The sequence below is a fragment of the Arvicola amphibius genome, chromosome 7 (genome assembly GCF_903992535.2).
Source record: "Arvicola amphibius chromosome 7, mArvAmp1.2, whole genome shotgun sequence".
Lineage (NCBI taxonomy): Eukaryota > Metazoa > Chordata > Mammalia > Rodentia > Cricetidae > Arvicola > Arvicola amphibius.
In genome coordinates this window covers 96914159-96936255 of record NC_052053.1, presented here as the reverse complement: position 1 = coordinate 96936255, position 22097 = coordinate 96914159, and the positions used below count along the sequence as shown (strand labels likewise).

Sequence of the window (22097 nt, the reverse complement as noted above, 5' to 3'; positions counted from 1 at the left end):
GATTCCTCTCTTGTGACTGTGGATGATAGACATCTCATAATTTGAGGGCGGGGCATGTATATACCACAAATATCTCAGTATTTCTGTCATTTTTGAGAACTAGGTTGCTGGTCTTCTTCGTATTTAGTTATAAGGGTCTCTGATAGTTTAGATTCTACTCATTTGTCAGTTGCAGGTGTCTTCTGCCGTGACTTGCCCTTCAGCTTGCTTGACCACTCCATATATCATAAATACCACCACAGTGTATGGCCCTTTGAACTAATGCATGGGTAGATGATGAAACCAGAGAGGGTGAGTTTGTGTGTGGCTTTTGGAAAGTTCAGCTGATCTGGGGATTAAGAAGCAAGACTGGAGCCTTAACAGGGAAATAAGACAAATTGGAACCTGAGCGTGGGGCCCATTGAGTAAAACACATCAGTCACACCTCTGCTGCCAAGCAGTAGATCCCTGTGTAATTCAGCATCCTCCGCAGCCCTTTTTAAACCAGCCGCTCACACCTGCCTTCTTTGTCACACTCCTAAAGCCCTGTCACAGCCTTGCTTTTTCCAGGAGAAAGGGCTGGTTCTGAATAATAAAACTCGAAATCACAAGCTGATTTCCGTTGTATCTGAGGAATTGAGGTTGGCCAGAAACCTAGCTCAACAGTTGAGAGTGTTTCCTGGTCTCGCAAAGGATGCTAGTTGGTTGGTGTAGTTGGTTGGTTGCTTAAACTGCCTATAACTCCAGTTCCAGGAGATCTGATGCCCTTTTCTGACTTCCACAGGCACTCCACTCAAGTGCTCAGCCCATACTCAACACACTCACACACACAAATTGAAAAGAAAATATTTTCAAAGGAATTAAAGGGTTTAGACGTCTGAAACTCAGGGTCTAGAGAGAATACAGGTTAGTATACTACAGCCTGTGGGCTTTAGTACTGCTTGGCGCTGGGTTTTTGCTTGTGTTTTAAGAATTATTTACTTATTTATTATGTATGCAGTGTTTTGCCTGCATGTATACCTGCAGACCAGAAGAGGGCGCCAGATCTCATTATAGATGATTGTGAGCCACCATGTGGTTACTGGGATTTGAACTCAGGACCTCTGGAAGAACAGCCAGTGCGCTCAGCCTCTGAGCCATCTCTCCAGCTCGACACTTGGTTTTGTAAATAAGCTAAAGGATGGGTGTTTTCTCTTGTGTGTTGTTTGATGACTTGATGCTAAAGTGACAGACCTGAATGTTATGGCGTGTTTGCTATTGTAGTTGGCAGTGTGACTTGGAGAATGGGGCCTAGATATCAGGTCAGTTAAAGTCTCATGGCAATAGCCAGCTTTATTCAAGAGCGTCAGACAGTTCATATTCTGGGGGTGAAAAAGAACCACACGAGTAAAGTGTACAGTCACAAGGACAAGCTGCATATGGCTGCCAAGCTACCCATGGCAAAAACATGTTTTTCCATAAAGGTATATAAACAAATAGCCATAGCCAGTTGTAATACATAATCTGAGGTGAACTCATTCCTGTCCACTACACTTGGAAGGGGCACGAAAGAATTTTCTGTGTTTTGAAGAAACTAAGGTCACTTAGACTTTTGTTTCCTTTTCTTGGCATTTTCTTACAAGCACTCAGAATTCCCTGGAGCAACCCCATTCTTGGACTGTGTTCTGACAAAAGAGCCTCTCGAACACACAGCCTGAGATGTTTGTCACCTGGTTCCTCATAGAGAAAGTTTGCAGGCCACTGGTGTTGGGAGACACAAACCCATTAGCCTGTTAGCAGAAAGACAGTGAGTCATTCCCATCTGAGAGAAAATGCGTTACCTTGGAGACTTAGAGTCAGCGCTCTTGGAAGTAAAGAGCTGCCATCCAGGAAGTCATAGCCGCCCTGAAGCCTTCTCCCTTGAGTCCCAGAGAGATGAGCAGACCAGGCGCATTAGTACTTCCTGAGAGTGTGTTGTCCCCAAAGTCTGTAAATCCATTTACATCTCTCCCTCCTGTAGCCTGTTCTGCCCTAAGTGGAAGGTACCAGGATAGCACGTGTCAGGTTCAGGCTTGGAGGACCAGAAGGAAGAGCATGCTCAGAAGTCTAAGGAGAATAGTCCAGGAAAGGAAAACAGCTCCTGTTACTGGTCCTGGAGAAGCAGAGAGAGGTTGGCCCTAGTAGCCTCCTCCTCCCAGAGTGTGCAGGTGTCTAGAGCAAGCATCAGGGATGCCGAGGTCTCGAAGGTGAGCGAGCATCTGTGCTTACGAGTCTCCGCTTGTTGTGCACCATGTGCTGTGTGTCCTACAGATGAAGACATTGGAGAGTCAGTCTCCTTACTGCCCCATGTCTGGAAGTGTCATGCTGTGATGTTTAGAATCTCCGCTCTGCCATTCTGGCTTCAGTCTTTAGACATTAGGTCTCCGTTGTTCATGCTTCACGCTCTACACTTGGGTTGCTGAACAGCTTTCCTGTGCAGAAAAGATTTTACATGATAACAAGTTGAGTTTTGTTGGCAGTAGCATTAATTGTTAAGTATTCATTGGTGAAAGTGCTGGGTACCTTATCTTTTGTCTTTAGAGATTGCCTTGTGGATGAGAATATCAATTTTTTACAAATTAGAAATACCAGCTTTAGTGGGTTTTGGTCACAAATTGACCTGTTTTCTTCTTGTATAATGCCTGAACCATTCAAGCATGCTTAATTGTGGAATGGAGAGGGCGTTCTGCAAAAATGTTCAGCTCTCTTCATTAGGAAAGAATGTGCACTTTGAGGGGTTTTAGTTGCTAGATATTAAATGGATTCATAAGAACATTTTGAGTTTGAAGTTTAAAATTTTAAGATACTGTTATAAACAAAGTGGTGGTGTATAGTTCTGTTCAGTTTGGGGAGTAGATTGCCCTTTGCTAGGTTGTTGGATTAATTCGTTGCTGTGTTAGTAAATGTTCCACCGAATCCTTGAGCTGTGTATTTCTTGTGTGCTTTCCCCTCGTGTGTTTGTCTCGTGAATAAAATGCAGTGCCAGCAGCATGCTGTTCATTGCTCTGGGAGTGGAGATGCCAGTGCAGGAGTTTCCATGGGTGTGCTGCCACATAGACTGTTGGGACTCTGGCCCTAAGCTTCCCTTCCGGAGGGGAGGCGAGCCGGGAGACTTAACCTTCTCCAGAAGATCAGTGCCTTTGGAGTCCTGCCTGTCTGCTGATCTCGTTTCTAGGACGTTTTATGTTTTTGTTGAAATGTCTAAATTGTATTACTTTAATTTTTTAAAATTTAATTACATTGTTTCCCCCTTTCTATTTCCTCCCTCCAACCCCTGCCATGCATCCCCCTTTCCTCTCAAACTCATGGCTTCTGGCCTCTTTTCCTTTCATTGTTGTTATATATGTATATATATATATATATATATATATATATATATATATATTCCTAAATGAATTGTATTTTTTTTTTTTTTGGTTTTTCGAGACAGGGTTTCTCTGTGGCTTTAGAGCCTGTCCTGGAACTAGCTCTTGTAGACCAGGCTGGTCTCGAACTCACAGAGATCCGCCTGCCTCTGCCTCCCGAGTGCTGGGATTAAAGGCGTGCGCCACCATCGCCCGGCAATGAATTGTATTTTTAAATTATTTTAAATTCATGTTGCTCACTGTTGCATTTGGCAATTACAAAGACAGTATCTTTTGTTGATTGGTTGTCTAGACATACAATTTTAAATATATACAGACCGAACACATTGCTGAAATTCTGTGTAAATTTAAATATTCCGAAAACCCTGCAGTAATTTGAACTGTTGAGTACAAAATGAACTGATTTCCTAAATACGTACAGATGGTGGCTTGTGACAGTGTGTGCATTCCTCTCTCGGTGACCGCCACACACCGTCACTTGCTTGCTTTCTTCACTAGCAACTTGTGCAGCCCACTCTGCCATACTTGAGGGCATGCTCAGTGACTCCTAAGACGGAAGCAGCTCTTAAGACTCCTAATGACAGCTTTAGCATCTCATTTTTGGCCACTATGTGGTTTTTTTAATTACTCGGGACTGCTGGAAAGGGGAGAGAAAACAGTCTCGGGCAGTCCATGTCCACTCTTTGAAAAGAAAACTCTACTGTATGGGCTAAGTATTTCTCTCCTTTATGTTCACTGTAGTGGTTAAAGTATTGGCGCTCGTCCCTGTTGCTGTGTTTCCCCTTTATTGTACATTTGAAGAGTTTTTCCCTCTCTGTCTCTGTTGAAATGAGTATTTCATAGAATTGTTTCCCCGACTTACCTTATTGTATTATTCTGACAGACAATGCAATAGTAAATTTTCACATACTTTATCTAGTGACCAATAGAATATAATAAAGGATTTATTATTTATCAGAGAATTATATTTGGGATAGAGTTCTGTTAAAAATGAAGTGACAGCTGAAATGTTCTGTAAGTCTTTAACTATAATATCAGTATATTAGCAGGTCTTTTGTTATTTAAAAGTTCTTGTAATTTAGTGTTTTCATTTTGGACATAGAGAAATCTGACCTTTCACCCTGGCATTTAGTTAAAATACTCCCTTAAAGAGTCTTTATTTTGGGTGGCAGAAATCAGAACTCATTGTATAATATATGTATATATAAAATTGTGAAAGATTAAGTTTAATTTTTAAAAATTGTAAAGATTGCTCATATTTAAGACTAGGATGTAGCAGAGCTGGTCCAGTCCTTGTCTGGTGGGTGTGAAGCTGGGGTTGGATCCCCAGCACTTCGGAAACTGGATGTGGGGGCACCTCTGCAGTGCCAGCACTCTGGAGGTGGAGAAACTGTTGCTCGTCCTTGAGTAGGTAGGGAGTTCAAGGCAGCCTGGGTATGAGACGGTGGAATCCCAGTAATTCCAGCGTCTCAAACAAACAGTTGTAAATTCTGAAAGCCTGGACAGAACCATGTAGTTGCCCAAGCATATGCCTTACCTCACTGGCTTCTTAGCAATTCAGATTTATTTATATGAGGTGCTTACGTACCCTCCCCTCATAGTTACACCGCCATAGCCTCGGGAAGGCACTTCAAGCAGTGTTTCAGTTTTCAGATCCCATTATTAGAAACTATTTTATATGATGGAGTTTGTTTTGAGACAGCTGGACTTTTGTGCTATTATTTTCTTTTCATTTTATTTATTTTTCCTTGTTCTTTCCAAGGATGGAAAGGCAAAGTGTTTTAGATAGGGCCATGGTTATAGGTGTAGGACATTGTTGCAGGGCTTGTTGGGAGTGGGGGATGGATTTGAGCTCAACTTCCCAGAGCTAGGTTTTTATCTCTGTGCATTTTAGTCAGTTTAATTTTTAATTTTTTTTTTAGATTCTATAGAGCTATTTGGTTTTAACAATTGTCATTTCTAAATGTTTATACAACTCTTATGGAAACATTGTATTACTAATGATATTTATTAAATAATTTAGCACCAACATTATTTAACTTACTTTGAGCCATTTGACTTTTCAAAATTTCTTCTAAACAAAATAAATAACCATTTTATTGTCATGAAGATTGAACTGCCTCATACTTTAAGTAGCTTTGCATAGGGCCATTCAGGCAGGTGACTTCTGAACATTAAATCTTTCATCAACACAGTTACTTTAATTGGGAAGGAAAAAGAAAGCGGACCCAAGTCTCCTCCTTTTAATACTTGATCACGTGTGCTGCCATTTTACCATCTGTCGTTCTGAACTGCATGGGGATTGTGGTTTTAAAACGGGTTGTAGAATTTTAATAATGTAAAAAGTTAAGAAATTTAGTACATCACAAAGGAAAACTGGCTATCCTGACTTTTCAAAATTGTTCATTTGCTAGGTAAGTTCTCATCTACGCTCTACGAGACTGGTGGCTGTGACATGTCACTTGTGAATTTCGAACCAGCAGCAAGAAGAGCATCCAATATCTGGTAGGTGTGGAGAAACCAGGAGTGTGTGTGACTTGCATGTTTAAAGGTTTAACTCTTGAGGTAGAGAAGCATGTTTTAAAACATATTTCTTCAAAAGATTTATTTATTTTTTACGTATACAATGTTCTGCCTGCATGTATGCCTGCAGACCAGAAGAGGGCACCAGATCTCACTGTAGATGGTCCTGAGCCACCATGTGGTTGCTGGGAATTGAACTCAGGACCTCTGGAAGAGCAGTCAGTGCTCTTAGTCACTGATCCATCTCTCCAGACCTATAAGCTGTATTTTTTTTCTAACAGACAAAAACATTGTACACACTGCTGGTGTCTGCTGTGACGTTTTGGAATATTGTACGTGTTGTGGAGTGGCTACACCTACCCTGTTTATGTGGCTATCTTATTTTAAACCACAGTCTTCTCTCACTTATTTTCAGATTTATAATGAATTGTTACTAACTGAAAGTTGCCATGTGAGATACAAATTATTTTGAAAACATTTATATGAAGTTTAATCATAATGCTTTTGTTTCCATAGAATTAAGGGTTTTTCTGTTGACGTTTAGTGTAGGGGCAGGAGAAGCACATTTAAAATATGTTATTCTGTTTTAAAATAATTAAGTAAAAAATTTCATTAAATCTTATGGGATAGAGTTCGCCTGGTTCCAGATGTAACTAGATATCTGATGCCCTTGCTGTATTGCATGATATAAAAAGCTTATCAGAAAACTAAGTACAATGAGGTTCAGACTCAAAAGTTAGTTTTCTTCTATTAAACAGTTTTCAGTTTTTATTTCCTTTCAAGGAAGGAATTTGCAAGGTAATAAAAATGTTAGGAGAATATAAATAAATTAGATATTTGAATCATATAATCCCTTATAGTATAGAGTGTATTGATTTTTTTCCCCTAAAATTTAATCATATTTCCATTGTTGATTTAAAATCCCAAATACCATTTGATTGTTATTTAGGCCTTCCATTTAATAACAGGCCATGTGTGTCTGTTAATGTAACTCTGGGTGGTTCACTTTTTTTCAAGTGCCTTTTAAAGCAATGGAGCCTTACTAGTTTAGCTGCTGATTCTGTGACGGTGGAAGCTTTGGGTACCACCCAGTCACTTAGCAGAAGAGCGTCCCGTCTGCTGGGACTGTGGGAGAGCTTGACTGCATTGGCACATGCCAATAGATTAAGTTTCTTTTGTCTATACTGTTCCAGTCAGTTTAATTGCTTTCCTTAGCTTATCTGTTCAAACAGAGTCTACGACGCTGTGGTAGAGGCCCTGTTATTGCTGTCACTGTTATCGGACGTTACTGATGGGGAAACGGAGACCTGGAGGTGTCAGTCATCTTCAGAGGTGGTCTGACCTCAGGTGCTGACGGTGCTCTGGGCACAATTAGGAAAATGGTGATTTTGATGTTTACGTGGAAGAATGAAGATAGTATAAATGTTGCCTTAAAAAGCAAGCAAACAAAAAACACTGTTTAACAAGCTATTTACTCCCTAAAGTCCTTTTCATTTTATTTTAGTGACACGGATTCTCATGTATCAAGTTCTACCTCAGTTCGATTTTATCCACATGATGTGGTAAGTGTTCTCATTTTTTTTTATAATGTGGTACATTTTTAGATTCAATCTGAAAAGCAAATTTATATAGCTAGTCATAAAATCACTCAAATTAATGAAATTACAAATGTTACTTTTGTTGGAAATTATAGCAAAATCCCCTTTGTTTTGTCACCGTGAGTCTTACAGACTTTAGTTAGCCATATGTATGTGTGAGTCAGAAGTTACTCTGGTTTATACTTTGCAGGTCTGAAAAGGTCCACTTTCTGTTTGTGTATTTGGTGTGTGGACTTGTGTGTGCATGAGAACATGTGCACATAGGGAGGTCTGAGCACACCGTAAGGAGATCAAACTTGCCTTAGGCTTGGCAGCAAGTGCCTTAGCTTGCCGAGCCAACTATTGTATCCTGCAATCTCACTTTGAATAATACAGTTTGGTGCTGGCTTTTAACTATCTGTTGATTATTTTTTTTAATATTTATTTATTTATTATGTATACAATATTCTGTCTGTGTGTATGCCTGCACGCCAGAAGAGGGCACCAGACCCCATTAGAGATGGTTGTGAGCCACCATGTGGTTGCTGGGAATCGAACTCAGGACCTTTGGAAGAGCAGGCAATGCTCTTAACCACTGAGCCATCTCTCCAGCCCCCTATCTGTTGATTATTAACTCACTTATTTGACTAGTGTATGTGTTGGTGGAAAACTGAGTAACATTATATGGAAAGATATTGTCTGGGATAAAATGGGGATTTTAAAACACACCTTTTGCCATCAAGATCCATATAAGTCAAGTTGGAAAGCAGAAGGGGTGAAGTCCTTATGAGTGACGCGGATGGATTTATTCTGAGCAGCTGCCTAACGACTGCTTGGAGATGACTTCTGAGTGGGATTTAAGGCCGGGGCTGTGAGGCGGCTTGGAACAGTGTGCAGCCAGCGGGTGTTGACTGTATCTGGAAACATTTTGACATAACTGTAGGAATGCCATTGTAAACTATAGACAGGGACCCATGGTGCCAAGAGACATTCTGTAATGTTGGGCACAGCCCCATAATGAAGATTATCTAGCCAGAAGCATTGATAGTGCCAGAATTGAGAAACCCTAGAATAGATGATAAGAAAATGTCTGGAGAAGTATCAATCAATATTTAAAGATTAAACCCAGCATTTTTTCTTGACTGTTCTTATGTGTTTGAATAGTAAAGATTTTGTCTGCTAGAAGCAGGAGTGAGAAGATGATCATACTGGTGTCTTCCACTTTTGAGTAGCACCCAGTCCTGCCCTGTGCTGTGCCAAGACCAGAAAACATTCGATGTTTTCAGAGGAAGGGCAAACTGTAGGACTGGTGACTAGAAGAGTTAGTGCTTTGCTCCGTAGGTTCAGGTGAGGAGGCTTCTGAAGAGCAATACCAGCGATGAGACTGCAGGAAGACACGAGACCTGAAAGGCTCTCAGGCCCTGGCAGCACGGCTCATAGCTTAATGAACACAGGGCTTAAATGAGATGGAGGTGGGAGGACCCCAGGGGCCACAGCCAGGGGGTTTGTGTCATCCTGGCTGTATCCTTCAGACACCTGTCCTAATGGTCTGGTGATCGAATTTGCTTTATTTTGATTTACTTCCTGTTGCCACCTTCTGTAGATTCTAGGTTTTATCACAAGGAGTGAACTAGCATAAAGAATTAGGGACTCAAGTAATTTATAAGCTGACAAACTTTGAATCTTGCTCACATCAAGAATATTTAACCCTTTCAGTGCGGGCATGTCTCTAGTTTTCTCTCCCACAGATTCGGTTGAACAGGCTGTTGACCATTGACACAGATCTGTTGGAGCAACAGGACATTGATCTAAGCCCTGACTTGGCAGCCACTTATGGCCCCACTGAAGAAGCTGCCCAAAAAGTTAAACACTATTACCGCTTTTGGATCCTACCCCAGCTGTGGATTGGTATTAACTTTGACAGACTCACACTTTTGGCGCTGTTTGATAGGTAAGACCATAGCATGGTATTAATTTGTTTGTTTATTTGTTTTGTTTTTCAAGACAGGGTTTCTCTGTGTAACAGCCCTGGCTGTCCTGGAATTGGCTCTGTAGAGCAGGCTGGCCTTGAACTCACAGAGATTTGCCTGCCTTTGCCTCCGGAGTGCTGGGATTAAAGGTGTGTGCCACCACTGCCCAGCGATACTATTATTAAAGTGAATTTTTTTCTAATTACAATTGATATTTTCACCTGAGTATCATGTTGGAAAATGCTTTCAATTTTCATTCTTTCAAGATCAAACTTAACCAGACTTTTAAATATTAACTCTCTTAAGCTGTTAAAAGCTTTTTTTCCTGCAATCCTAAAATATTTCTATAAGGATATGTTTTTACTATTAGTGTGAGTCATGCAGTTGATTGTTAAGAGAGCATATGAATTATTTTATGATCTTAAGGTTATAGGTAATATGAAGGAGGAAAGTGGGAAGAGGAACCCTGCTGCTCTGTTGATCAGCATCCTGTCCTAGTGGTAAAAACATTTGTTTATTATAAGCTTGGTGACCAGTAGCTGCTTCCTGTCAACAAGTAGGATTTACCCTCCCTGTGAAATATAGACAGGCAGACTCTTGGAGATAAGTCAGTACTGACAGTGAGCCCAGAAAGTGGGGAGTCGGGGGTGTGCACTCTAAATCACCACCACTCTGTGTGTGACACAGGGAGGAGCATAGAACTCAGTACATGTCTTGAGTTAAAGAGATGAGTCCATAGTATAAAACATCACAGAAGGGAACTGGTACGAGAACTGCAGCAGGATTCTGCAGACCATGATTGGCTCCTGTGTCTGAAGAGATGTCTGCTTAGGAAGACCTTGCTTTAAATGTGTGGCAGTATTAGCCTCCTGTACCACACTTCAGACCTACCAAACAAATTGTAAAAGCAAGACCTAAAGGGATCAAAGTAGCATAACAGATTCAAGCTTTGTAAAAATCCAGAAATACATACCTCCCAACAAGTAGTGACTGCCACCTGGCATCTACTCAGAGGTGACCAGCTATGCAAAGTGAGAAAACATGAATCATGGGAAAAAGAATAAATCAAAACCAACCAATAACCATTAGGGACGTTAACTGTTAGATATGGATTCTTAAAATAATTGCAACTAGATTCTGTTTATTTGAAAAATTAAGTAGAGACATGAAAGAAAATAATTACAGAGTTGAATACTACAACATTGCCATTAAAAAAATGTACTAGGTAGGATTGCCAGCAGTTAAAACTTTGTTGAAAATAGATGAGTGAAGTTGTAGGCACATCAGGAGATCCTTCTAGAGTAAAGCAGTGACAGGAGCAGAAAACAAAGGAGTGTCTTGTGGAACAACTTCAAGAAGAGACAAGACTTGCAGAAATAATGGTGGAAACTACATATTATATGAAAACTATCAGTGCAGTCAAGAGGCTCAATGCAACCTAAGCAGAAGCTGCATGAGAAGCCTATCTAAGGGACATACTTGCTCAAGTCCAGTCTTTAAAACCACAAGAAACTTATCAAAAGAATACTCTGTGCAGAGGAATAAGCATGGGAAAAATATTTATTTGCCTGAAAGTTAGGCATGTGAGAAGACAATGGAACATGGCTAGCAGGATGGAAAGGAAAAAAAAAACTGTCAACATGCAGCCATTTGTGTATCTTTAAAATACCCTGCAAATGCCCATGGATTGGGATTGGAGAGATGGTTCTGAGGTTGAGAGCACTGGCCACTCTTAGGTGCAGATTTCAGAGCAAAGGTATCTTAGGGTTTCTGTTGCTGGGAAGAGACACTATGACCACGGCAGCTCTTATAAAGGAAAACATTTTAATTGAGGTGGTTTACTTACAGTTCAGAGGTTCAGTCCCTTATCACGGTGGGGAGCATGACAATGTACAGGCAGACATGGTGCTGGCTAAATCTACATCTTGGTTAGAAGGCAACAGGAAGTGGATTCAGACCCTGGGCAGAATTTTGAGTGTAGGAAACCACAAAGTCTGCCCCCACAGTGACATACTTCCTCCAACAAGGCCATACCTACTCCAACAAAGCCACATTTCCTAATTATGCCACTTCCTATGAGATATAGGGGCCATTTACATTCAAACTACCCCAAGAGGATATTGCCAAAGATAAAGAGAGTCATTTCATAATGATATAGGCCCAGTTTAACCTGTAAAATGTAATAGTCCTAAGTTTCTGTGCCTAAAACAGAGCTTCAAACTTCATAGAGACTGATGATGTATCTTAGTGACACAGCAGATGCTGAACATGCAGAAAGACAGAAGTGTTATCACCAGCACCCCTAACACCTCAAAAAGACGTAAAACAGAAACCAATAGAAATAGGAGAAGCAGATGAACCTACAATTATAAGTGATTTTTGCACTCCGTTGCAATCAGTCAGCTTTCTGTGCCATGACAAGATACCTGAATTAGCTTATAAAGGAAGAAGGCTTGCTTTGGCTCACAGTTTTCAAAGTTTTAGTCTGTGGTTACTTGATTCTTTGCTGTGGGGCCTGTGATGGGCAGAATAGCAGAGTGAAAATAGCAGAAGACTGTGCTTCTTACTCCATTGCTGCTCGAAGCAGAAGCAGAGACAAACAGGAAAGGGCAGGGCTTCCAGCAGCCCCTCAAAGGCACACCCCTGACTTGACTTTCTTCAACAGGGCCACGCCTCCTCCCAGGTGCCACAGCCTCCTAATAGCTGCATAGGCTGAGGAGCAAGCCTTCAACACATGGTCCTTTGGGGACACTGGGAACCCAACTATTACAGAGATAGTTGACTTGCACACTTGATTGGCACTCATGGAGCCCCACCTGTAATAAGATTACATATTGTAGGCAGAGGTTTCTGTACTGCCTGATCCTACAGCCATTTAGTTCCAACAAACACACAGAGGCTTACGTGAATTATAAACTGGTTGGCTTATTAGCTCATGCTTATTATTAACTAGCTCTTACAACAAATTAAACCATAATTCTTATCTATGTTTAGCCTTGTGGCTTGGTAACTTTTATCAGTGAGGCATTCTCATCTTGCTTCCTCTGTATCTGGCTTGCACTGACTCTTCCCAGAATTCTCCCTAGTCTGGTCACCCTGCCTATACTTCCTGCATGGCTACTGGCCAATCAGAATATTATTAAACCAATATAAGTGACAAATCTTTACAGGTTACAAGAACATTATCCCACAGTGGCATTGTTTAAGTGTTTATGGTATATAGACCGACCAGATTCTGATCTGTAAGGGTCAGTGAAAAGAATTAGATCACATCGAGTGTGGTCTTTGACAACAGAATTAAATCATTGAGCCTTGAACAACTCTGTTATATTGCCATCCAAATTGGTTAGTTATTTTTACAGCATATTTTACAGAGAAGATGTAATGAGAAAAATTAGTATTATGTTGTCACAGGACAGCTGTGTTAGAGGGCACTGCACTCCTGTGTGTCACAGGACAGCTGTGTTAGAGGGCACTGCACTCCCGTGTGTCACAGGACAGCTGTGTTAAGGACCCTGCACTCCCGTGTGTCACAGGACAGCTGTGTTAGAGGGCACTGCACTCCTGTGTGTCACAGGACAGCTGTGTTAAGGACCCTGCACTCCCGTGTGTCACAGGACAGCTGTGTTAGAGGGCACTGCACTCCCATGTGTCATGTCCTCAGATAGTAGTTTCTTTTTCTGTATGACCTGAAATATTCTCCAAACCAGGCATTCAAAATAAACCTCAGCAGGCCTCATGTTGATGTCTTCCCCATTTTCAGTCTGCATATTTGCTTATATTCATGGTAGACCACTGTGTTATTGTTTCCATCCACAGAAACCGTGAGATCCTGGAGAATGTATTAGCTGTCGTCCTGGCTATTCTTGTGGCTTTTTTGGGATCCATTCTTCTCATCCAAGGCTTCTTCAGAGACATCTGGGTGTTCCAGTTCTGCCTGGTGATAGCTAGCTGCCAGTACTCACTGCTCAAGGTACCAGTGTCTCTGCCTTCTGTGCTGTGTCTAAAGCCATTCACCATCTCACCGCAGAATGATAACTTTTAGGGTTATTTTCCATGGAGTTTTACATTGGATTATGTAGGAACCAGAGCAGGGTGTAAACTTAAAGAAATAAATGTGTGTACACTGAATTTACTAAAAACGAATTCTTTGTATTAAAAGAGAATACTCATTAAAATAAGAATTTGCATCTTTGAGATTTATTTATGTTTAATTTACCAGTACTAACCTTTCTTTTCTGACCTTTGAGCTTTCTGTTCTATGGGTGGGATTTATTAAAATTGTCATTGATAGATAACATCATGTCAAAAATTAGAAATAGTTTTTATTTCTAGGGGTCATCAAAGAAAATATTGATGTCCCTTTGTTAGTGACTGAGTAGTGGCTCAGAAGCATCCGTGTCGTCATTGTAGACATTAGTGGAGAATCTAGCACATCAGCTGATGACTGGCCAAAGCTTTGCCTTCTGCTGTCTACGCTGCAAAGGCTGCATCCCGTAGAGATGCTGGTGTGCAGAGCGCTCCCCAGGCTGCCACAGCTGCTTCAGTTCTGTTGATGACTGTCTTTTTGATTTTTCTGTCTGTTTATAGCCAACATCTGAAGTAAACCATCTAGGTTATTGCTCTTTCTGTATTGCCAGCCACATTCTCTGTCATTTAACATCTGTCAGTGCTGTCTCCTCCACTGCCCTGTGACCTTGCACAGCCTGGGTGGCTTTTGGTCCTCAGATGACTGTCCTCTATTGTTGCTTCTTTATTCTTTGAGAGTTGCTGACTTTGAGAATTCTCAGGCCTGAGTGCCCTACTCGGTTTAACTGCTTTAGTCATCGAGCCGCTACACACACTATGTCTGGGTTCAGATGGGAAAGCATTGCATCTTTCGCAGGCTTTAGTCCTGACTGACAGACAGACACAGCTGGAAGTAGCATGTTATCACCTCTGGTCATTGGTTTTCTTTCACGTTTTCTGTTTGTGCAGTGATAAGCATCATAAGTTCTTTTCTTCCTTCCTCAATAACAAGTAATCAAGTCTCTGATTAAATTTGGTGTACATGTTAAAATTACTGTTCCTTATTGTTGCCTTTCCCTCAGCCATCTTATCTATCCCTTTGTTGCCTTAATCCATAAAAACTCATTCTCTAGTGCTAGTGTGTCTTGTTAATTTTGTCCACTATTTTCAGGTTAGTGTGGTTAAACAAGGAGAAAGGCGACAGGTTGCTGTTGTTGTGGTGGTGGTGGTTGAACTAGCTGGCTAAGAGCAGTACTGTCATAAACAGAAAAGGGAAGGCAGGAATCAGAGTTTCAGAAGGCGCTGAGGGAGAGGACTAAAAGATTACCCAGGCTCAAATCCAGAGAAGGGCACACATCAGACTCCACTTGCCTGGTGCAGTGTGGTGATGGACTGTCCTGGGAAAGTGTGTTGTGTGCCACTGGAGATGAACGAGGATTGGGGGAAGTTCTGATTGAGGAATTACATGATGACATTAGGACATTTTCATAGGATACAGCAGGATTGCCCTTGGTTATTTTGCTGTGCAAAAGCAGATAATAACTTTATCACAATTTAGTAAACTTAGAATCTGTGAGTGGAACTAGAACTTAAATGCTAACACAAGTTCCTGTGTATCTCCTGAGTGGAATAGTGGTCTGCAGAGTACGGTAGCTATGCTTACCCATAGTAAAGAGCCATGCTAAAAGATGGACCTGCCTGCTGTACGCCAACTCAAATATTCAGCTGGGTCGTTGCTAGTTATTATTTGGCTAAAATAAGTAAAAATGAGAGGCAATGTGCACTGTGTTTATTATCTTGGTGAGCCAGTTCCTAGAGCTGGTGCTTCATGTTTGGAATTAATGTTTGTGATTTTTTGGTTGCAAGACATTGCCTAAAATCACTTCAGAGCATTGTAAAAGTTGCTTTTGACAAAAACAATTACAGGCAACCAAGGAATGCTGGGAGTGGGAGAAATAGTCTTCCCCAGGAAAGAGCCCCTTAATTGGTTATCCAGTGCCAAATGGTCAGCCCTGAAAACATACTTACAAGGAACAAACAGACTGAGTAGGTTAAGGAAATATGTGTTTATCCATATGTGCAGGAAACAAAAACTTCAAAGGCCATGAACGTGAAAAAGGGTTATATAGCAGGAGTTGGAGGGAGGAAAGGGAAGGGAGAAATGTACAATCTCAAAAAATTAAAGAAGTGGTTTAAGAGTTTAAATAAGATGGAGAAATATATACACACACAGGATTTTTACTCATCTATAAGGAATGAATTGATGGTGAAGGCAGGCAGATCTCTTTGAGTTTGAGGCTAGTTTGATTTACATAGTTCCAGGACAGCCAGGAGTGTATAGAGAGACATGTCTCAAAATCAAATAAATGTCATTTTCATTAAAATGGATGTAACTGAAGATCATCATGTTAAGTGGAATAAACGAAATTTAGAAAAACAAAATATTTCAGGTTTTCTTTCATATGCAGAAAAAAAGATGTAAATATCTGTGTATGCACACATACATAGTTACACACACATATAAAGAGAGTTGGATATACACATATAATTGGATACATACACATAGTTAGGTACTGAAGACACACATGGAGCTATATATTTATTAGGCATGAAAGCAGAAAGGACAGTACCATGGAAGGAAAAGGGTGCAGGTGAGATGGGGAGAGATGAGGAAAGGATGGATGGCTGCTACTAAAACATGCTCGTATGTACAAATGACAGTCTCATAATGAAGCCCAGCATTTTGTGACTTAGCTTAAAAATGAGAATAAACTGTTGGGGTTTTTTTTTGTTAGTTTTAACTTGGCTTGTGGAATTCCTGAGATTGAGTAAATAATATGTCTTTCTCCTTCATTTCTAGAGTGTCCAACCAGATTCTTCCTCTCCCAGACATGTAAGTCTCCTGGAAGGACTGTAAGTCACAGCTCCTTGACCCCTGGCCATAGCCTGTAGTTTCTCCTGTGTGTACCAGGTTGAGTTACGTTTGTATCTTTTGATTCATCTAAGTTTGGCCACACTGTGTAGTTGGTTTATGAGCATGAAAGGAAATGACACTGTGCCGGCGACTCTGGGTCCTGGTTGACATGAGCATAATAATGCATTTCCTGACAGCCTGTCTCAAGAGAGTGACACTTAAGCAGACGTAATCCATATAAGCTTGATCATTTGCATTTACTATGATTTGAAAATAGTGAATAAGCATTGAAAATAGAATTTTGAAGTAGGAAAAGCTTATCTTTGATGAACAATTAAGAGCAAGAACAAAAAGATGTACTGCATTCAACTGCTATTTAAGACTTTTGTCCTAAGTAAGGAAATTCAATCCTTGCTGATTACCCTATGTCTGCTGGTCTGGCTATGGGTCTAACAAGCCATTTGTGCAGTAGAAGTACCAAAGGATGTCCTCTGTACAGCAGTGCAAACCTGCGATTTGTGCCTCACACCTTTTATCCCAGAACTTAGGGAGCTGAAGAAGGAAGGTTACAGGGTGTTCACAGTGACCAGAACTACATAATTTCCAGGCCAGTGTGGGCCAAAGAATGAAATCCTGAATGAATGAACTAGATTAAAAAAATAAGCTCCAAGAATAGTGTTTAGTAGAGCTCTTATTCCTGAATATAATGATTTTGTCCTTATATTAAAATAGTTAATGCAGCCAGAGTAGAAAGTAAATCAGGCAGGGAAATGGTTTACTCTTCATTAATGATGTTCATCATCTGTAGGAATACTTTTGAAATGTGATGATATTGGATGCATTGCTATGCAGCCGAATTCTGACGTGAGTGCTGGCTTGCAGAACAATGTCAAGGGACATAGAGAAAAGCTGATGCCTGTCCCCCAGATTCCTCAGTTAAATTCTCACGTATGGCTCAGCCCTTCCTTTCTCACTGTTTTCTCTCCCCCTTTCCTTTCTTCCCTTTCTTTGCAAACATGATGTCTCTTTCCCTCCAGCACCTCAGTGTGTTTCCTCAGAACATTTTGTACATTCATTCAACATGACTGTCAAAGTTAGGACATCAGCCCTAATATGATGCTCTTGTCCAGTCTATAGATGTCTCTCGGGTTTGATCTGTTCTCTTAGCTAGCAGTAGAGTTCCTGATCTGGTCTCTTAACTCTTATAACCTGGAGTGGTTCCTTAGTCATGATATTGAAATTGTTTATGGACCAAGGCCAGTTATATTGTAGACTGGCTTCCAATTTACGTTTGATGTTTCCTTTTTATTAGAGGTTACTGTATTTTGGGGGGGGGGGAGGACTATCCTCAGTGCATCCATCATGAAGGATGCATGTGGTACTGATTTTCCCTCCTGCTGGTGATGTAGCTCGAGTTTTCCTCAGATCTGCAGTGTTAATGTTTGGACTGGACAAGGCTTTCACGGAGGCCAGAGATGTCATGTACATTGAGGATCCTTCTTCCAAGTAGAGGCCAGTGGCAGTGCTGCCTTTAAGAATGTGTCTACAGCTGCCACGTGTCCTCACGGAAGCAAACACCCTCCCTGGTCCGAGCTTCTGCTTTCCTAGAGATGTCATCGCTTCACCCTTGAGGCTCTGAGTCTCTTATTGGGACTTGGAGTCTGTATGCATATCTTGGTGATTCACAGACTTCGGCTAACTTGTTTTATGGCTACTAGTTTCTTGTTTGAATCAGACATTGTTGGTTAGTAGCTAGGTATTGATCTTCTAATTCCACTGTTCTATGTTAGTTTATTTCTCAGTAAAAGGAATAGATAGTTTTATTTTTTGACTTGACTGATTATTTGTGCTGTTGGTAATGAACCCAGGACCTTGTGCGTGTGAGACAGTCATTACACCACCACTGAGCTGTACCCAAGCCCTTTCTCTGTCTCTGTGTCTGTGTGTGTATTCACGTGTGTGATCAGTGTATTTGTGTGGACTTAGGGGTGTATTACAGTGGACTATAGTGTTACAGTACTTGCTTTGATACTGAGGTTGTCTTTACTTAGCCATTTGAAGTCTGTCAGACTGTTCTGTATCCTTTTGACATAGCCCTGTGATCCTTTAATGGCCTTTTTTCTTTTCCAAAATAGGAGTGATCATGATCCAGGTTGAATTTATATTCTCCTACTGGCTCCAACTATCTTCTCTTTCCTATGAGATTTTGGCTCTTTTTTGTAAATACTATTTGTAAACTAAGATCAGGATGCCAGTAACCTTATTACTGGAATTTTATTGTGTCCAGGTACTCTCAGTGGGTAAAACTTATAAAACTTATACATGTACATTCATATTATGTGTATACTTCTGAATCTATTTATATGCCTATTAAAGCTAATGAGTTCATACTAAAAGCTATGATTTCTGATGGTATCACAGGGCTTATTCTATTCCTCCCCCTTTCTGTATTTATCTTGACATTTTTCTGCAACCATCAGAAACCTGCCTTTCATATGGAAATGGTTCAAACCATTAGAACGTAAGCTAGTAATGACCTTAGGAGTTAGTTTTGGCTTTCATAATGAACTAAACTGACAGTGAAAATGTATTGCTTGCAGGGTCATAATCGTATCATTGCCTACAGTAGGCCAGTTTACTTCTGTTTATGTTGTGGTCTTATTTGGCTCTTGGATTATGGCAGTAGAAACCTAACTACAAGCAAGTTCAAATTATATGGAATAACTTTCACCAATCCACTGGTGCTTCTATCAGCCAGGGATTTGGTTATCGGTGAGTCGTCTTAAAGATATCTCTGACCTTAACATTAGTTTGTTTGCAAACAGTTTACTGACAAATAGCTAAACCAGCTTATTTTGCTTACTGTAGTCCTGTCTGAGAATCAGCTATAGAGCTTCTAAGAACGGAAAGGTTAATGGAGAATAAGGATAGTAATTCTAATTCTTTTCTCGAAAATAGTGCAGGGTAAAGATAATGATGATGATACATTTTAGGTTCATGTTACATAAAAATGGTTGAAATGAGTTTTCCCCCGATGCTGGAATTGAATATAGGGTCTCATGCTTACCAGGCAAGTGCCCTACCATTGAGATGTATCCCAGCCCCTTAAGATGATTTTAAAAGGTATTTTTTAAAGGTGGAAGAATTTAATAACCTAGCAGCTCTGTAGCGACATTAATTTTAGATCCTATCTTTTAAAAGACACACAGTATGAAATGTTAAATTTGACTTCATTGTGTGTGGGCTTTAACTGAACAAGAGAATGATGCAGTGTTTTTTAATAAACTTTTCTTTCCTTCCATAGTGTTTACACTCTGTTTCCCAATAGTATTTTTCATTGGTCTCCTGCCTCAGGTGAACACGTTTGTAATGTACCTTTGTGAACAATTGGATATCCATATCTTTGGTGGGAATGGTGAGTAAATCGCAGTTGCTATGAAGTAATAACCTGAACGTTAAAATACTGCTCCACTTCTCACTTGAGAATTGAGATTAGCAAAGAAAAGGTATTTATTTAATAATTGAAGCAGAAAGGCAGTTAGTTGTGGTTAAGAAAAAGTAGTCAGGTCTGCTATTGTTAGAAAGTAACAAAATAATTTGCAAAAAGAAATTTATAGAATAGTCCATGCCCCTCACTCCCATCCATAGGTGATATATTTCAAGCTATGCTGTGGCTATACCTGTAGATACTGCAGATAGCAAGAACCTATATGGACTGTCTTTCCCTTACTGTACCTACATACCTGTGACAGAGTTTAATATATACATTAGGCACAGTGAAGTAAGCAACAATGACGGATAATGAAGAACAACTCATGCCGTTTATCCAGCCAGCCTAACTAAATGTATGAGCTTCCTGTCCAGTGGGAAACCCTGTCTTTAGGCAGTAGTGCGGAGGATGAGACCAGCACCCTCCTCTAGCCTCAGCATGCATTTGTGCACACAGGTGCATGCACCTGCACTCACATGCTACAACCAAGTAAAAGTTATGGGATGTAGCCTCTCTTTCTTTCTCTGGGATTTTCTATGGTATGTGTTTGACCTATAGATGCTCACAGGTAATAGAACCTGTGGAAAGTGAAGCTGCAGAAAAGGAGGGGCTACTGTGGAGGGACCTGATAACCTGTAATCTGAGCACTTAGGGAGGGTAAGGCAGGAGGATTGCTGGGAGTGGCAAGCCAGTCCGAACTAAGAATGAGACCCTGTCTCAACAAAATATTAGAGATAGAAGTGTTTCTTGTGTCAAATCTAATGAAAAAGATTAAGTAGCTGGATTTTAAAAGTCACATCAGTAGATCAATATTGTGTTACTTGATAGAGTTTTCGTGAATTTGAGTTTTTTGCTGTAGGTATTTGTAAAATTTTGATTTCCTTCCTCCTCCACTGTCTAGCCACCACCAGCCTGCTAGCAGCGCTGTACAGTTTCCTCTGCAGCATTGTGGCCGTCGCCTTGCTGTATGGGCTGTGCTATGGAGCTTTAAAGGTAAGCTCCAGACTGTGGTGTGCTCTGTGAGTGTGCACATGAATGCCTAAAACTGACTGCAGGTTCCCTCCTGCCCTGCCCTTGAGACACTAATTTCCCTGCCTTCCAGTGCTCGTCTGTACTCTTACTCTGTCTTACTTTGAATTTTAAAGAAATTTGATAATCACTCATTATTAAAGGAAAATTCTTTTCCAAACAATAATCCTAGGTTATATTTAAAGACTTTTTAAAACTAGACTCATTTGCACGAGAGGCAGACATGGTATTGCAGAATATGCAATTAAATGTCTATTTCTGGTTTAAAATGTAACTACTACCTCTCATCTTGATTTACTTATGAATATAAATATTTATAAGAAAATGTTTGGTTGATGTGTAGCTCAGCAGAAGAGTGCTTGCCAGGTATGCTCAAGGCCCAGTGCTTAGTCCCCAGCACAGCACCCAAGACAGAAACGAGTCCAAGGGCACAGGTGACGGTGTAGAACAGCGCTGGCGCACACTGCTGGTCTGATGGCTGGAGCTGTCATCCAGTCCATGAGCCATTTTAACACTGTTTATAACCCCTCACGTATCTGGATTGTTGTCTGTTTTGAGGTTTGTTTTTAATTAAAGAAAGATAACGAGAAAATAGTAAGGTTCAAAGAGCTGTGAGAAGTGACTCCCATTCTGCATCATCCTGTCTGTGTGTCTTATGAAGTGGCCTCTGTCTGTACGAGTTGTTTCCTGTCTGTGAGGAGCTTGTAGGTCAGCTGTGGATCCCAAGTTAACAGCATGTGGAGTCCAGAGTAATGAGGGCTAAAGCCATGCTGAGCTTCAGGGCCCCAGCCTCGAATGGTTGTGCTTCACTGAAGCCCGATCCTATCGGTGTATTTGGGAACTATATGGAAGAAGAAAAGAGGGCTAGAAATGGTCTAGCCTTAGCTAAGGCTATGTAGTGGCACTTACTAGATGATAGTCCTAGAGTTTAAGAACAAGGCATTTTTTTTTTAATGTGAACACTTTATTTGTTCATATTTATGAGGTCCAGAGGCACATAGTAGTAGTTGTGTAGAAAGAGATTTCTGTTCATGCTTGGTAGACAGAACAGTCATCAACAGGACTGAGTCATTGGAGACTGCAACTGTGGGTTGGCGAGAGAAAAGTGAGTTTGACCTCTGAGAGATGATAGTTTGTCAATGTTAGAGACCCACTGGGAACAGTCAGAGAGGCCTAAGAATCCGAAAGGTTCCATTGGATGTCACACCTGATAGACTATCAGAG

At 40.7% G+C, this 22097-nt stretch overlaps 1 protein-coding gene across 4 annotated transcripts in view; it reads left to right on the top strand.

The window, feature by feature from the left end:
* Pcnx1 (pecanex 1) overlaps positions 1–22097 on the top strand; it is a 142349-nt gene that overhangs the window by 84145 nt on the left and 36107 nt on the right. For 2 of the 4 annotated variants that reach the window (XM_038335641.2, XM_038335643.2), the window contains 8 exons: positions 5777–5867; positions 7390–7447; positions 9211–9413; positions 13252–13405; positions 16301–16333; positions 18955–19126; positions 19659–19769; positions 20746–20837. In XM_038335641.2, the coding sequence (XP_038191569.1) occupies positions 5777–5867; positions 7390–7447; positions 9211–9413; positions 13252–13405; positions 16301–16333; positions 18955–19126; positions 19659–19769; positions 20746–20837 (914 nt within the window). Of the gene's footprint in view, positions 1–5776; positions 5868–7389; positions 7448–9195; positions 9414–13251; positions 13406–16300; positions 16334–18954; positions 19127–19658; positions 19770–20745; positions 20838–22097 lie in introns of all 4 variants that reach the window. The other 2 variants (XM_038335640.2, XM_038335642.2) reach the window with 1 other exon arrangement.